This window comes from Nanorana parkeri, unplaced genomic scaffold (assembly GCF_000935625.1).
Source record: "Nanorana parkeri isolate BGI_ZX_2015 unplaced genomic scaffold, ASM93562v1 scaffold7, whole genome shotgun sequence".
NCBI classification, from domain to species: domain Eukaryota; kingdom Metazoa; phylum Chordata; class Amphibia; order Anura; family Dicroglossidae; genus Nanorana; species Nanorana parkeri.
In genome coordinates, this window is record NW_017306275.1 from 1,024,981 (window position 1) to 1,043,119 (window position 18,139).

Below are 18,139 nucleotides of genomic sequence, written 5' to 3' on the forward strand. Positions count from 1 at the left end.
AACAGCGCTGGGGGGGGGGGGGGCGCAACCTGTCTGACCACACTCGGAATGGCTTTTACACATTTTGTATGTGCTTGACAGTAAAGGTTGTAACATTTCCTCCACTTCTACTTGCCAAATAAACACCACAATCTTTAGTTACCAGATGGTCAGATGGTTTGACATACATTCAAGAGGCACACGTGCTCCCAGGGATAACTGCACTGTGGAAACATTAGGTCATTGGATATTAATCAGCCATTACCAAGCAAACCTCATTGTGATTAGCAAGCCTAATGTATAATTCATGGGTATTAAAAGACATGTTCCATTTTAATAAACCACTAAACAAACCTAGAACCCATCACCCTGCTGCTTACTTACTTTAGAATGAAAGTGGTCATATCCTTCGCAGTTAAGCTCCGCAAGGCCGAAATCTTGCTCAGAGCTGTCTGTGTCTGCGCGGTGAGCTCTCATGAACTTGTATAGGGCTGAACTCCGAGACTAGAGATGCTCACAATATAGCACCATTCAGGGTGTGGTACTAGGGTCATTAAAGACCTTGGGCACCTAGACCAAAATGTTTTGGAGCACATAGGATAACATAAGGAAAAAGTGTGAAAATGCTGTATCCCATTCTCCATTTCATCTCTTTTTGCTTTCTTTATCCTCGCTTTACTTCAATGTTATATTTGCTGCCTTCCCACTATTTGGCCGCTTTTCCCTTTATGTCTGCACTACCTTAGGATTGTGCCATTAGTGTTCTGACCCTCTGCTGTCTGAAGTCGCAGGCCCGAGAAACAGGGCACTCAATAGGACCTTGCAACTTCACTGCCTCATATACTGCATATCTAAGCCAAACTGAAATAAGCTGATACCTGGAAATTTCTTTTTTTTAATTAAATCTTCTATGGATCAGTTGTAAATCAAAGACAAATCTTTTCTTTCTAAAAAATGAACTTGTCTTAAGCAGTCATAACTGTAATTTCATAAATATGATATGAAAATAAAAGTGTATTATTATTGTTAAAATAAACAAGTAATAAAAATTATATTTTAAAAAAAAGATATAAAACAAGTTTTAGGGGCTAGTAACACCCCTGATCAAAGATGCCTGGCTGCACTACCTCCTCCCACCTGCACTTACATGAATAATTCACATTGGCTTAGTGATGCAAAATACACATAGGGGTCTATTTTCAAAGCATTGAAGGTTACTTTCACCAAACATTTAATAATGGTAAATTAAATTTAAAACACAAGCACCTCACAGATTCACAGTGAATGTTTGCTGAATGTCAGATTCACAGCTTTATAAATATGCCCGCTGGCAAATGGCAGGTCTGTGAGCATGAGCACCTTGATGATGATATGGGAGGGAGGAGAACGACCAGATTTGTTCAAGCTAAAAGTCCACAAATGCGGAAAAACAATTTATCTTTACAGCAGCGATGTGCAGACAGAACACACATCGAACAGACAACATGTTGAACCTGGAGGATGAGTTCCACCAACAGGGAACCATGCCAGCTTCCGCTCCTGACAGCTAAGCACTAGACAAATAACCCATAATAGGCACTGGATCACGGATTTAACACTGTAAAACCACTGCCAAGTCTGGTGACTTTTGAATTGTCCAACAATGTGCAGATGGTAGGTTTACTATTTGGCATAATGAATGCTTTGCGATGAGGTGGAACACTGGTGGTTCAAAGCATAAATGTGTGATGGATAAATCTGGAGGAAACACATGATATTAAGCATGGTCCAAGATGCACATCAACGTTTTAGTACCTGTTTGAATCAAGCCAACAAAGGATTTCTATTTGGGAGGTATCCATCCCAGCAACTAATAATCTGCCCTCAGATGTATATGAATGTCACTTGCACAGATATTAAATATGTCAGTTTTGACCATGATACTAGTTTAATTTGAATGAGTTTGTACAGTTTTATAGCTTCGTTCTGCATTCATCTAGTGAGTGAGCCATGAACACAAATTCCCTTTTCCTCTCACAGAGCCCTCCCCATCACACAGACATATTATGTGCTCCACTATGGGGAAAGGTCATTATTCTCCTATTTCCTCAGCTTAGGAACTGCAATTAATTTCTTGAAATGTCTAAGAACTTTTACAAGTAGATCTGTGGAGCCTGAGTCACATTAAAATAAATGGTGTTGCTCAGTGGATGTTTTGTGGTTTACAGACTAATAGTTATGTCGGCTCTGGCTCAGGGGTATCGCAGGCATAAATCATTCGGTGCAGGGAAGTCATTTGAGCTTCTTATCACACTAAAATGGCATTGCAGCTGCTAAAATGACATCTCACTCAGAAGGCCAAAAGCAAATGAAATAGTGGATGTAAATCACATGGCAGCGCAGAACAAATCCATCCAAAATGAAATTTCAGTGTAATGTGGGGACCAGAACATTAAAATCCGCAACACAGCTTGAAGTTACCAAGGGCAAATAATTTTTCCAAATCTTACCTTTTGTATCACAAAGTAAAGGAAATCATCACAAAACCAGACACCATTGCTTAAGGTGGATGTGCGATTCATGAACTTTTTAGACAGCATACTTCAAGGAAATTATGGTAAAGTCAGAAAGTTCACTCAATTTACCTTAATCTGACATCGGTTTAGTAAGCACACTTCTGTACATGAAGGCAGTGTGACTGTTGTGTAAACCTTATTGCTCTCTGCTTCATTCATCACCAATCACAATTAAGCTTTCAATGCAGTTTTGAAATGGATCGGTGGATTGGCTTTTTTAAGTTAAAGGAGAACTATGGGGTCAGGGCTTTTCCCCAGAGTTCTCCTAAGGGTAATGGGAGGACACAAACTAGCGTCCTCCCGTCACCCTAAGCTCAGTATACCGCGAGCTACAGCTCACTGTATACTGAGACGCCGCAGCTGAAGCGGATCCCGACAATTATGTCTGGATCCGCCCAGCTGCGTGAGTGACAGCTGGCTCTGCCTATCTAGAGACAGAGCCAGCTGTACCCGCCCCCTCCCCCGTCCAATCCGCCAGTCAGCGCTGGAGGATCGGAGCGGGGAGGGGGGAATCCAGCCCCTCCCCCTGTCACGGCAGAGAGCCGTGACAGGATCGAGAGGTGAGCGAACGCCGGTATGTGTTCGCTCACTTCCCGATCTATTGAGCCGACCTGTGACAGTCTTATTGTCACAGGTCGGCTAGAACTATGAGGCAAGTGAAAAGCACTCACCTCATAGTTCTCCTTTAATGTAATTTTTTACTTCGGGCTTTGTGTGTTTCAGAGTCATCAGATTACAGAAATAAAAGAGACTAGGGTGGGCAGGAGTACTGCAGCAATGCCTCGGCAAAACACTTAACTACTCAGCAAGTTATCTGTGCTTCCTGTATTTATCTCAAAGTTTAATTTTCAGTTTTGACTTGAATTTGCCTATAGGAATAGGAACAGAAAGCCACACTCCAGTCAAAACTGTAAATTAAAGAAGACCTAGCACCAGATATATTTTTCATTTTCATGTCATGTGCAAGCATACTGAGTATTTTGTAAGTGTAACACAAGTTTATTTATTACAGGCATTTGTATAGAACCAACAATTTACTCAGAGATTTACATATTGTACATTCACATGAGTCCCTACCTTCAAGGAGGTTAAAGGAGAGCTATTGGGAAAGTAAAATATACTCTTCCCCATAGTTTGAGCTGACATGTGACAGCTGCAGTGTATAGGGATGTGGGCTGTATAGCTTGAGAACTGAGCGATCACAAAGAGCTGATTGCTCAGCTCACGGCTTCTCCCTGCAGAGAGTGGTGACTATCATTCCCCAGCTCCCCAAAGGGATAACCCCTCCCCCTCTGACTTTTCCTCCAGTTTTTTTGGAGGGACAGATAGGGGAGGGGGCAGTATTGTTCAGATCTTTAACCTTTTCGCTGCCAAGCCCTCCGGAACATTTTTCAAATCAGCTGGCCAAGCCATTTTTGAAAATAGCACGTCCTTGCACTGTCAGCATATATGCCGAGTTTGGGTCACAGGAGGGCTTTAGTAAATGTGCTCCCCTGACCCAAAAGAGAACTATAACAAAAAAAAAGTTTTGCTACAGTTCTCTTTTAAAATGTAAGGGTCCCTATCTCACATAAATACATACATGCACATTCATACTAGGGCTACATTTGTCGACCAATTAACCAAGCAGCATTTCTTTGGAAAGAACTAGAATACCCTTAGAAAGTCCAATCAAACACAGGGAGAGCTTGCAAACTCCATGCAGATAGTGTCCTGGCCGGGTTTCAGAGTGGCAACCCAACTTATGTAAGTGCTAACCACTAAGCACAGTATGTCCACAAAATGCCATCTTCTGCTTTTCTTTTAAAAAACATAGCAGAATCTTTGTTCAGGCATCATCTGGGGTCAGTACCTATTCCCTGGACTAAGATTATGGCTCAGGGATTACACAATCACATAAATCGTGGTGCCTCTGCAGTTCTTGCCTGGCATAGACCAACTCTTAAAGCAACCTCTCACCCTGTGCTTTACTACAGTTACAATGTTGCAGTCTAATTAATTGGGGAGAGGAGACAAGGAATGCTTCCTCCTGCTTGCAGCTGACTGATGAAGCCTTACTTCAGTGGAGCGCAAGGACTGCTTATTTAATGATAACACAAAAAAGAGATTTATTTTTAAATATACTGTAACTGTATATTGTGACATGTCGGGAATGTCATGCAGACTTGCAAAGTTCCCAAAAGATCCACTTTAAGCCTTGTATACAGGGAGCACAACTTCATTCTCAGCATTTTTCACTTCAGTCTTAGTAGTTTTTCATCCAGGCAAAAGTGCATCAGTCCACCTTAGTCTCTTTTTGTCGCTGAACCCCTACTTGTGATGCAAGAGAGGAACACCCAAATACTTCCGCTAAAGACTTCTTGCTGTCTCTTCAGCCACCAATCACATTCACGCCTGCTTCAGAATTCTGAATATGGTTAGTGATACAGAAAACAGAGAGGAAAAAAGGTGAACAGGACAGTTGTCATGTAGAACCTTCACCCTTGCAAAATAACTGATCGTTCTGCCATAACGCAGTGAGTTGTGATATCCTCAGAGCACCTTGAAAGAAGTTTCACCTGCTATTATTATTAAAAGCTCAGCCACCCAAGTCCCACATTGTATATTGCTTTTTATCCCATGCTTCTGTGGAGAGTAGAAAGTGAGATATAGACTTTGTCAGCTCACTCCTCTTCATTGCTGACCATGCTCCGCAAAGGAGATGGACTCTTGATTGACAGCTCATATCTCACTGTCCCTGTACTTTTCAGACACAATACAAGGCTCCTCTTCCAGTATTAGTGTCTGTGCTGATTCCTGTGAGAGTGTGTTCCCTCCCTATGAATTCTTGTGACCATGCTTGTGTCTGGAAAGTGCAGGGACAGTGAGAAAAGAGTTGTCAATCAAAAGTCTATCTCCTTTGCAGAAAGTGGTCGGGAATGAAGAGTGAGCGGTCTGTATCTCAGTTTCTCCAGCACACAGTAGCATGAGATAACATACAATGTGGGAATTAGGTGACCGAATTGTGAGAAATACAAGGTGAGACAACTTCTTAAAAACTACAGTAGGAAATGAAAGTGGATTTTACACATTAAGTATTAAGTTGTTATTATAGGAGTAAAAGTTACCTTTTGGTGATACTCCAGAGCATCCAGTTCACCTTGATTTAGGGCATTTGATCTTTTACGTTTCTGTAAGATTCAAGAAAAAAATTGTTACATAATGTGCCTTATTGTCACTGGATGACATTTCTTTGTGGGGCAGCACAAACAAGCATCTGAAGCTGAATACAGGACACATAAGAAATGTAATCTCTTATTATATTATTATATACAAATAACCCATTTGCAGAATGCAGATTTAAATTATGTTTCAAATAAGCAATTTATCAGTGAGGACTTAAGATCAAGTTAAGTTTCCAAATGTTACAAAAAAAAAAAGAAGAGTAAAAAAATTAAAACAGCATACTGTTAAAATGACAATTTTCCAATAACTTTTAAAGCAAATGTATAAACATTTTAATGCATTCTCCTTATTTTGTTAAATAATAATGAAAATAAATACATTTTAAAAACTATTGGGTTCAGAAATATATTACTGGAACAGATATTCATAATAATTTAAGCTTAAAGTGGACCTTTACACTCAAAAATCAAATTCTACCAATGCATCCCTCTATGTATGATGATTGATAATAACATAGACATGTCAGGTGTAAAATGCTGGGATTATGAAATACTTGCAGAGCATTCACTTCCTGCTTTGAAAGGCCAAATGACTTCAGTGTGTTAAACAATGTATACTGGGATTGCCTTTTCATCAGCAGAGCATTGCTGGGAAATCTCATCTGTAATCTCAGGAGATCTCAGGGAAAGGCATTTCCTCCCCTAAGATGATGTGCATGGTCACATGTCCTAGTCACATGTGCCAGAAATCCAGGGCTAGTAATCTGCCCTTAGTAAACATGGCCACTGTCAGAAGACTGGGGAAGAAAAGAGAAATAAGGTATGCAAAGAATGCAAAGCCGGCAGTTATCTAGAAGTATGTGTGTGTAGATTGTCATTACTAAACATTCCTAAAGGTGTGTTTGTTGTTATTTTAACGATATGAGTAAAGTTCCGCTTTAATTCAAATTTTTCCTTATTGTGTCTCTCCAATAACAGCTATGGTTGGCCTTAATTGACAGTCTAGTACTATAATGTTCTCCGGTGATCTTTTTTGACTTTTCTTATAGTAATATTTTGTGAGACAATGTTATGCACGTCATTCTCCTCTATGCACAATACATCATTTCCTTTGTCCCACCACCTCTCCTTTCCATTCTTTTTCTTTCAATGTTTCGATTATTCCCACCTCACATTTGACATAAGATATTCTGCTCTCGAAGACATATTTGATGGGGGGACAAAAATATGTATACAGGTTTCTTTTCACATTTACCAGGCTAATCTGCAAGAGGCTCTCTCTGCTTGCAGGCTCTTCCAATTCAGCGGTGTCTGCATGCGGGTGTGCGCGTCCATAGACTTACCTTGCGTCTCTCCTTGTCATCCGGCCGAGAATCCAAACTGCGCATGCTCCCGCCCCAAGATGCTTTGCGACCGCCCAAACAGTTTTGGATTCTCGGGCGGGAGCGCGCAGCGAAAACAAGTTAAGTTTAAACCGCTGTTAAAGCGTTTTTTTGTTTTTTTTTACGTTTTTGCCTATATCTACTGCTTGATAGTAGTAGATATAGGCAAAAAAAACGGGAGGGTTTAGAACCCCTTTAAGTTTAAAAAAAAGTAATAAAATACAAATTTTAAAAATAATAAAATATATAAAACACTTTAAAAATAAACGTGATGAAGTAAAAAATAAAACTAAAAAAAAATTAAAATCAACCCAGCTGCCCCCTGCCGTAGGACATTGTGTGTGTGCGCGTTGAGTGCTGCCGCCATTCCATTGTGGTAGCCAGGCAGCAGAACTCTTACACACACACACACAATGTGCATTAAAGGGTAAGTTCACTTTCCCAGGTAATATGGGAAGATGGAATTACCCGATGGAATCTGGCCCCGTCTCTTCCAACTTGCCCCTCCTCCCCGCTATATTTACCTTTTGGCGAACAGTCCCTCCCCTCCACCAGTACGGGTGTACTGTCCAGCGCAGCCCTACCCTATGCATATTGCATTTCGCTCGCAAATTGCAAGCACTCATTGGTCAGCGTGGTCAGGTGACCACGCTGATCAGTGAGAAGCATTATTTAGCAGTCAAATACGTTTTAAGGATGCACAGATACTAGTATCAGTGCCGATACCGAGTATTTGGGCGAGTACTTGTACTCACCCAAATGCTCCGATACCTTCCCTGAAAATTTCCTCTGACCGGCAGTGCCGTAGGGGAAAATGGAGCCGGCTTCCCGGGCAATCAGGAAGCCGTGCAGCATGTAATGAACTGCCTTCTGGATTCCTGATTGGCCGGGAAGCCGGCTCCTTGCTGATTGGCTGGAAAGCCGGCTTCTCGGCCAATTAGCATCGAGTCGGGTACCCCGTCAATCAGGTCATTAGTCGCTGCCCGGCTTCCTGATTGGCCAGGAAGCCAGGTTGATGCTGATTGGCTGGGAAGATGGTTTTCTGGCCAATCACAATTAAGCTGGCCAAACAACATGGAGTCGGCTTCCCTGGCAATCAGGAAGCCGGGCGGCATGTCATTTCCCGCTGACCGGCTTCCTGATTACCCGGGAAGCCTGCTCCATGCCAGCGGAAGCAACAGTATTGGGATTCAGTATCGGCGAGTACCAAAAGCAAAATATCCATACTTGTACTTGATACCGAAATACCGATATTGGTGCATCCCTAGTTTTGATTAAAACTATTTTTTTTGTATTGGGACAAGTAGATTGTCATGAAGGACAAGTAGATTTGGCCCCCTGCTTTAGCTCTTGGACAAGTAGTTTTTTTTAATTCCACACCCCTGCTGACAGAATTAATTAGAGGTGAGAGACAGAGGCAGTCACAAAGGGAGAGAGAACACAGCTGTCTCTTGCACCCTGTATCACATGATGATTTGTAAAATAATGATTTAGTATAATGAAGATTCTACAAAGCATTAAATAAAAAAAAAAACTGTAAAAACTGATGAAAAACTATAGTGATCTGAGAAGGGTCAGAAGGGTTGTATGATTGTAAATACACAGTTTTAGCATTATGGACATGGGTCTCCATAGGCAGTCATCTTAGGCCGGCCAATTATGAACAAACACAAGTGTAGTGAATGAACATCTAACCTGTTACAAACAGGGTGAATGTTGCAATAAGCACCTATTCCCACTGAGCTACAGGTGTTGACAAATATCAGTGAAACCATTGACAGGGCTATTCACTAAGGCCTCATTCACACTGCCCTACAATACGCTGCGTATGTGCGCATTGTCCCATATGCAGCATATGCAAATAAATGGTTCCATACACATAGCTGCGTATGGAGCTGTATATTTGCGTACCGTAAAAACAGAACGGAACAGAGATGCGTCCAGGCAGCGCATTGCTGCGCGTATACGCACGTACAGTTCATTCAAATTTCTATTACGAATTATGCATTCAGGGATTGCATATAGTGCACGCATATGCGTACGTACACATACGCGCAATATACAATTTTGCTCTTGCGTTGTGTGTGAGGCCTAAAGGGTGAAGAGTTTGGAGAAGGCAGGAGAAGTGAACAATCTAGGACAGCATAGCTGAACTGGGAAGTGAGCTGAATTCTGTGGCAAAACCGGATGCCGCAGGTGAGGCTGAGCCTTTAAAAAAAACGCAGACTCCACCTCAATGAGCAGAGGCTCCTGTCCTGGAGACAGGCGCAGCAGGTGAAAGCTCTGCATAGTGTGAGTGAACCGGTACTCTCATCAGGCTCAGCACAGAGTAGACACGCTGCACCCGTCTGGCAGAGAGCTTAGAAATACTGAGACTGTGATTTCACCAGACTCACAGGGTTATTCACAAAAGGGTGAAGTGTTTGGAGAAGGCAGGAGAAGTGAACAATCTAGGACAACATATTTGATTTGGAAATATTCTCCAATTCAGCTCACTTTCCAGTTCAGCTATGTTGTCCTAGATTGTTCACTTCTCCTGCCGTCTCCAAACTCTTCACCCTTTTGTGAATAACCCTGTCACCACCGCACCCCCTCACACCCCAGAATGAAGGGGTGAAGTTTAGTGTGCAGCTACCACTCTGGAACACGCCATAATTGGTGTGAACTGGCCCTTAGTCCCACCCCCCACAGTCCCTACCTGAGTCCCAACTGAGGCAGGCGGCTCAACTGACCTCACGGGAGGTGTGGCCCTGTGTGCATCCAGTGGGTTCTGAATTCAGGTATGCCAATAGGGACACAAAACCATCTTGAAGTAGATAAGGAGGTCAACTGCAGGTTAAAAAGCCCTGTCAATGAATTCTGAATGAGCTCAGAAGCATTTCAAACTAATGATATCAACCTGAGGCAAAAGCCCATCAACACAGGTTTAATGGGTGGTTCAGCTCATCCTTTTTTACCATTATTTTAGAAAAGCGCCCAGCCCAGGCTCATCTCTAGTACAGTAAGCAGGCTGACTCTAAAGGTGGCCATACACTTTACAACCCTCGCAAGACTTTTGTCTTGCGAGGGTTGTGAAGTAATTTAAAAAAACGTACGATCTGCCTATCTTGGACAGGCAGATCGTACTCGCGATCATTGCAAGCCCGCCTCCTTGAGGGGCGGGCTTCCGATGACTGCAATGAGGGGCAGGCTTCCGATGACTGCAAACAGGCAGTGTGCGCACACCAGCCCGTTCGGCAGTTGTCGAACAAGCACGCCACTAACCCGCCGAGAATCGTACGATTCCCGGTGGGTTTTCCAGCCTGCTTGTTCGACGGAAGACGTGCGACCGTACAGTAGAAACGGTTGCACGCCTTCCATACACTTTGCGATTATCGTACGATAAGCATGCAGTGTATGGGCACCTTAAGTCCCCCTTCACACCATAGTGTTGCGGAAAGCACATTCCCGGGCGCTTGTTTCCTGCGTTTGGTGCACATGCCCATTGATGGGTCCCAGAAAAGTAGCACATTCTGCACAGTTCGCTCAATGTTTTCTTTCTGCACATTCTGCATTTTACAGAGGGGAAAACAGCTTGTTTGCTGGGCCACTTTGGGATTCCGTTAACTTAATGCCTGCATTTGGTGCATGTTTCATGAATACGTGTCAAAGCCCGCACTTTTGTGCACATTTAAGGTGCGTTCCTGATACACCTATGTGTAAACGAGGACTTAAGACAAGCAGAACATTCTCCACTATCAGCAGCCAAGTACCTTTCTGACAGCCTTGCAGCCGGCGGGCGCCCTGTCGTCACTCTGTGAAGCCGCATTCTGATTGGATGTGATGGAGAGACTCAGCGAGAAGTAAGGTTTAATCAGCTGGAACAGTTCATTCTTCACCTTGTATACAGTCCTTGTGTTCTCCTGTTCCTCATCTGTGGGGGATCTAGAGCCCAGGCCTCCCCCAAACTCATACCATCTATTTATTAGAGACAGTTCATCAAGAAGCCATCCTGCAGAGCTCTCACACAGCACAGCCATGAGTGTCAGGCACAGGGGACACACACATACTGTCACTGATCAGCCATGTCAGCGAACACAACACATAATGCAGACTGATGGCTCATAAACCTGTCACCAGATCGCTGTATTCACAACACATAACACGGCATGTACGTCCTACCGCTCGCAGATTTGAAGACACTTCTTCCTGTCCGGCGAATATTTCATTCCCCCTCGCACAGCCTTCAACACAAATCCAGTCAGCGGCAGCGCCATCTTGTGGCCATGTGTCTAATTGCAGGAATGCATTGTTTCCACGATCTGCTGCTTTATTCGCACGAAATTCACAACTGATTCGACTGAACTGATACATTTAAAGTCCTGAATATATACATTTATAAATATGACCCCCCCACCCGCGGTTAGATTTAAAGTTGAACTCCAGACAGATATAAAAACACACATTAATGCAGCTCTGTATTTACTAACCACTGTCTGTTCTTTTATGATATACACTTATTTATTTTGTATTTGAGGAGGTATTGTCATGCTTTTGCATTGGCAAAATTATTTGCATCCTTCTGGGTTGATAAAATTGAAGAACTCTGGGTAAAGTATAAACTTACTTTTGCAATGGGGCTACCCCCGCATTGCCAGGGTTAGGTGCTTGCTTTGTCTAGGGGAGTAAGATAAAGAAGATATACTCACCTGATCCTCTCTCCAGCTCTATTCCAGCTATGGAATGTAGCTTGGGGCCCTCAGATCTAATGCAGACCAATGGACCTGCAGTACACGTGATGACGTCACGTCAGCAATCCTTAGACCCTCGGAGCACAGGGGAGAAGAGGCTGCAGGGACCGGTCTAGAAGCCGAGAGGGAGCCAGCAGGACCGAGGATGAGGTGAATATATTTGCTTTATTTAAGTTCCCTAGACAAAATGGGCACTTAACCCTTGCACTGAAGGGTAGCCCCACTGGAAAGATATTTTTTTGTTTGCCTGGAGTTCTTCTTTAACCGCTTGAATAAATGTCATTTAAAGTACCGCAGCGCTAAATACTGCAAAATGGCCTGGCCAGGAAGTGGTGTAAACACCTGGTCAGCAAGTGGTTAAAGTGACACTAAACTCTGGAGTTAAATCTTAAAAATTAGGGATGCACCGATACAGGTATTTTGGTACCAAGTACGATTACCGATTATTTTTTTTAACCAACTACCGAGTACCGGAATGGCTCGCCACCTGGCTTCCTGATAAGCCGGGAAGCCCGGGCAGCGTGTAAAGAATCGCCACCCGGTTTCCCGATTAACAAGAAAGTCTGTCCCCTCTCACCTCAGCATGTCCAGCCTGTCACCCCTGGGGCCTCTTCAGCTAGGAGCGGCCTTCCTCCGGTACCCAGCCGGAGCCGTCTTGCTGGCCAATCATGGAAGCGGGGCGCCGTGTAATGACGCGGCGCCCTGCTTTCTGATTGGCCGGCTCCATGCTTCATTACACGGCACCCAGCTTCCTGATTGGCCAGCTTCCCGACCAATCAGGAAGCCGGGCAGCGCGTCATTACACGCTGCCCGGCTTGCTGATTGGCCGGGAAGTCTGCTCCATGCTCTCCCATCACAAGTGACGAGAGAGCATGGAGCCGCTTCCCGGCCAATCAGGAAACCGGGCAGCATGTAATGACGCACTGCCCGTCTTCCTGATACAGGAAGCATCGGAGCATCCGGGTGAGTACGAGTACTCATCCAAATACTCGGTATCAGCACCAATACCGATACTAAAAATGCAATCAAGTGCTCTAACTATTAACAAAAATGTATCTTATTTGTGTATCACTCGGCTGTAGATCCTGAAATTATCTCTGAATTGGTGCTGACACTGTCCTTCCTTCTGGAGGGTGGATACTTTTGTATCCACCCTCCAGAAGGAAGTGTGTGTTGTAAAGTAGCCACTAGACATGTGCGATTTGGTTCGTTCCGAAATTCGTTTCGGACAAATTTTCGGAAATTCGGATGCATCCGAATTCCGAATTACAGCTAAGACGAAGGCAAACGAATCCGAAAATTCCCGATTTCCCGAAATTCGTTATTGGACGAATTTCGTTGCAGCACAATGACATTAGAGGAAAAAATATGACAACATTTTACCTCTACAACACATCTATGCTTAAAGTACAGAGGTTATAGAGTAGTGGTTAAAGGACAGGCTTGCCGTGGGGTCCCCCCTAACAGTCCTACCAGACCCTTGATCCGAGCACAAGCGCGGCAGGGCAGGAAAGGGGGGGACGATCGAGCGCCCCCCCCTCCCTGCGCCTTACCAGGCCACGTGCCCTCGGCATTGGGTGTCCCCGTGCATAAGGTTCCAGGTTCAATTCCAGGGCAAGTCAAGTAATATTAAAAGTTTTTTTTTTTTTCATAAACGAATTTCGTCCGAAACTAATTTCATTTCGGACCCGAAAAGTTTAGCTTACTAATTTGTATTGAGACTGTAGTCCATCACGGGAGCGAGCTTGGAGTGGTGGCTACTTTACAACACACGCAGGGAATGTGGGGAACAAACTTAGCCACCCTCCAGAAGAAAGGACAGTGTCAGCACCAATTCAGAGATGATTTGAGGATCTACAGCCAAGTGATAACAAATAAGATACATTGTTGTTAATAGTTAAGGTACTTGAATGCAATCAATGGAGGAGAGGAAGATTTTTTTTGGTAGAGGAGACATTGTATGTCTCTTCTGACAAAAATCACCACCTCCCAGCAATTGTCTTCTATTTTCCCTCCATTTTACTGCTGCAGTCTCTCTTTGGCATTCGATACTTCTGGGAATGTCAGGCGCCTGTGTACCCAGCTCCGTACAATAATTTCACCCTTAACCCCCTGCATCACTATAGGGCTCGGCCGTGATGTTTAGGTCAGAGAATGGAACCAATCATGTTGTGGGGTACGCAGGCACAGTGCTGAAAGACGCTGCTTGGGAAGCCTTGTGTGATTTGGAATTGCTCTCAGTAAAGGTGCCCATCATCATACGATAATCGTGGGTGATCCCACGATCGTACGATAATTGGCAGGTGTATGGGTAGCGGGCAACCGTTTCTACTGTACGGTCGCACGTCTTTGGTCTTCTGAGCACGCTCGAAAACCTGCCAAAAATCGTAAGATTTTTCGGCAAGTTAGTGGCGTGCTCAGAAGACAAATGCTGAACGGGCCGGTGTGCATAAGTGCATACTGCCCGCTCAGCATTGGAATCATCGGAAGCCCTCCCCTCAGCGGGGCGGGCTTGCGGTGATCTCAAGTACGATCTGCCTCTCCAAGATGGGCAGATCGTACAAGGTTTTAATTACCTTACAACCACCGCACAACGAAAGTCGTGCGTGGTTGTAAGGTGTATGGCCAGCTTTACAGTGATGAGCGATAAAGCTTCCAGCAATGTACACAGGCCAAGTTTTCAAAAGGACCGCATAGCGCCTTCTCAGAGGATGTCCAGCATTTGAAGATTATCTACAGCCTTGTCTCAGGCTTTTAAAATTATTTCAGCTTTAAAGTAGTACAGTAAACTCCCAGTTATCCAGCACCCATAGGGGTTGGTAGACGCCGGATAAGTATACTTTCTGGTTGCTTGAGAGTTACTATTAACTCATAAGCAACACCCCCATCCCATTTATCTGCAGGCTAGATTCTGCTATTGGCTATTTTAAATTTATATAGCCAAAAGCAGGCTGGCTATTGCACACGCCCACTTTACATGCATTGTTTACATGCACCTGTAGGCTGCAGAATCTAGTTGTCGGCCGCAGCCAGATGTAAACAGAGAATTTTGTTGGCAACTAATACATTTAGTTGCTAACAAATTTTTTTTAGTGTGCACTTGTCTATCAAGCAACTGGCAAAAAAAATTGAGGATATATTATGTCCTCTGGTTTTTTTCTTCTGGTTGCTTGAATGTCGGATAAGTTGACCCCTGCAGTGAAGTTCCTGGAGTTCTGCTTTAGATTCCGTATGAGGTTCCTGAAGTTCTGCTTTAAGATTACACGGAGCAGCACTTGCTGATATATCACTATTTTGGTTAACATTTTTATTGGTATTATACATCCAGTAGGATTTTCTGATCCTATCCAGGTAAATTTTATCTAGACATCATTGTAATTAGGAGCGTGGTGTTTAAGCCGTTCTAGTTTTTATATAGTGTGTCCCTGGTGGATAATACACAGCAGCTGTAGGCTGGATAGCACCCCTGAGCGCAGGGTTTGTCATAACGTCACCATTTCAGTACACGCCTGTCTTCACCACTTCATTAGCAGGACATTTTCAGGGCTGTGATAGACTGACAATGACAAACGATGTAACAAAACAAAAATGGAAAACATTTATTTTATTTCATACCGTCTACATTTCAAAACAGGTAGTGATAATGTAGATTTGTTGACAATGGGACCAAAAATATGTTTCCACTACATAGAATGACAAGTATATACAGATAAAATACATTTTTAATGCAACAATGAAAAATGTAAAGGCAAACTCCAGGATTTATTAAAATGAACCCTTGCAGTGGGGCTAGGTGCTTGTTTTGGTCTACAAGTGAAAATACAGAAGATATACTCATCTGATCCTCAGTCATGCAGCAGTGACCGCTCACTTCTCTCCCCCTCCCACAGCATCCTTATACCTAATGGACTGCATTAGATATGATGATGTCCAGTGTCCTTAGACCAGGGGTAGCAAAACTCTGGCCCTCCAGCTGTGGTGAAACTACAAATCCCATGATGCATCTCTCTTCAGGAGTCATGTTGTCTGTGGCTGTGAGAATCTTGCAATGCCTCATGGGATTTGTAGTTCCACCACAGCTGGAGGGCCGGAGGTTTGCTACCCCTGCCTTAGACCATCAGAGCCCGAGGGAGAAGAGGCTGTGGAGAGCTGTCTAAAGCCAAGTGGAACCGAGGATCAGGTATTTCTTCTTAATTTTTAAGCTTTACTTTCAACAAAAATGAGACTTTAACCGTTGCAGGATCAGCTGTAGATCCTCAAATCATCTCTGAATTCATGCCGACACTGTCCTTCCTTCTGAAGGGTGGCTACTTTTGTGTGTGTGTTGTAAAGTAGCCACCTCTCCAAGCCCGCTCCTGTTATGGACTATAACGTCAATACAAATGATTAAATTAAACATGAGATAGTAGTCCATCACAAGAGTGAGCGCAGAGCAGTGACCACTTTACAACACACACAGGGACCATGGGGAACAAAAGTATGTATATTGAAAAATTGCTCCGTAATCAAGTGGTTAAGCCTTTTGCTGCTACATTCATTTTGTGCACCCATACTAAAATGCACATCCTGTACAAGAGCCACTTAAAATAGCAAAAGATTACGGAGGTAATTCATAAAAACTGGAGCAGACAGAATCTGGGGCAGCTGTCCACGGCAACCAATCAGCTATTCTCTTTCATTCTGAAAGCTTAACTGAACAAGCTAAAGAGAGAAGCTGATTGGTTAACATAAGAATATATCTTTCCTGAAAGCATAGACCCTGTAGAAAAAAAAATAGCAGTAGTTGCAATTTTTTATGTTAGACAAGTTTTATTCTCTTTATCAAATCAATATTTCCAGCAAAAAATAAAGTAATTGTATTATACACAAACGATATAATCCTCATTTTTGTTGTTGCTGCTTTAAGAGGTACAGTGGCAGCAGCTAAAGGGTCAATGGCAATCTCATTCATCCATATAGGTGTGGAGCAGTACAACAATGTAAATTATGTTGTTACATTATACATTGAGGGGAATTTATCAAAACTGGAGCAGACAAAATCTGGAGCGGCACTGCATGGCAACCAATCAGCTTCTCTCTTTCATTTTCAAATCTTAACTAAAGAGAGAACTCTCTTCAGTTAAGGAGAACTATGGGGTTAAGGCTTTTCCCCATAGTTCTCCTTAGGGTAACGGGAGGACACAAACCAGCATCCTCCCATCACCCTAGGCTCAGTATACCGCGAGCTGTAGCTCGTGGTATACTAAGACGCAGCAGTATACCGCCGCAGCTTCAGCATACCGTGAGCAGCTGCTCGCGGTATAATGCGGCGTCTCAGTATACCGCAAGCTCACCCTAGGTTCGCGGTATACTGAGCCTAGGGTGACGGGAGGACGCTGGTTTGTGTCCTCCCGTTACCCTAAGGAGAACTATGGGGAAAAGCCTTAACCCCATAGAAAATCACTCACCTCATAGTTCTCCTTTAAAGAACTCCAGTATTTGGTTTTATATAACCTTGCAGTGGGGCTACCCCCACACTGCAGGGGCTAACTGCTCAATTGCATCTATGTTAAAAAAAAAAAAAAAGTTTGCTCACCCAAAGCTCTGAGCCGGCTTCTTAGACTTGTCCTTCCAACATCTCTCCCCCTTCTCTGCAGCAGTCTAAGGTCCCCTAAATCATCATCCATACACAGTTTATAGACGTGAGGATGCTGAGGAATATTCCAATGCTGCAGGGAGGGGGAGAGAGACTGCAGGGAGTGCTTGGACAGATGGGCGACACAAAGCTTCGGTTAAGTATAACTTTGTTATTTTCGCACTTAAACCTTACAGTGCAGGGGTAGCCCTATTGCAAAGGTTAAGGGGAAAACATCCTGAAGTTCTGCTTTAAAGGCATTTTTAAAAGGTGTGTAACTCCTGAATTTAGTTTCACTTTAAGAGAAATGTCGCCGCAGCACATCTGACATCTCATGCGACGTGTGAATGCATGCAGCTCCCACATCACAGTTACATGAACGGGGGGCAAACACCGCTCCATTCTGCTTCTATAGTACAAGCAATGCATACAACCGCTAGGATCACACATACAAACCAGGCTACGCTCACATGTGAATGGGGGGACGTAACAGTACAGTGTCACATGCTCCCAGTGGAGGAATGAAGGTGCACAGGTCCATACAACGGACATGCAGCCGCCAGGAACCGCTGAAGTATTATACGGCAGTTCCATGGACGAAATACTAGAACAAACAAAGTCTTCTCTTTATCCGGAGCACACCATCGACAAGCCTCTCCGGTCTACAGCTCGGGCGGACGTGACGTCACGGGCACGTGTTTGAACCTGCTTCTGG

General features: G+C 43.8%; 1 protein-coding gene across 1 annotated transcript in view; it reads right to left on the bottom strand.

The window, feature by feature from the left end:
- Window positions 1–11,099, bottom strand: part of METTL4 (methyltransferase like 4) — a 93,168-nt gene extending 82,069 nt beyond the window's left edge. The window contains exons 1-2 of the mRNA XM_018553521.1: window positions 10,833–11,099; window positions 5,642–5,704 (exon numbers count right to left, since the gene is read on the bottom strand). Coding sequence (XP_018409023.1) covers window positions 5,642–5,704; window positions 10,833–11,099 — 330 coding nt within the window. The remainder of the gene's footprint in view (window positions 1–5,641; window positions 5,705–10,832) is intronic.
- Window positions 11,100–18,139: the final 7,040 nt, after the last annotated feature.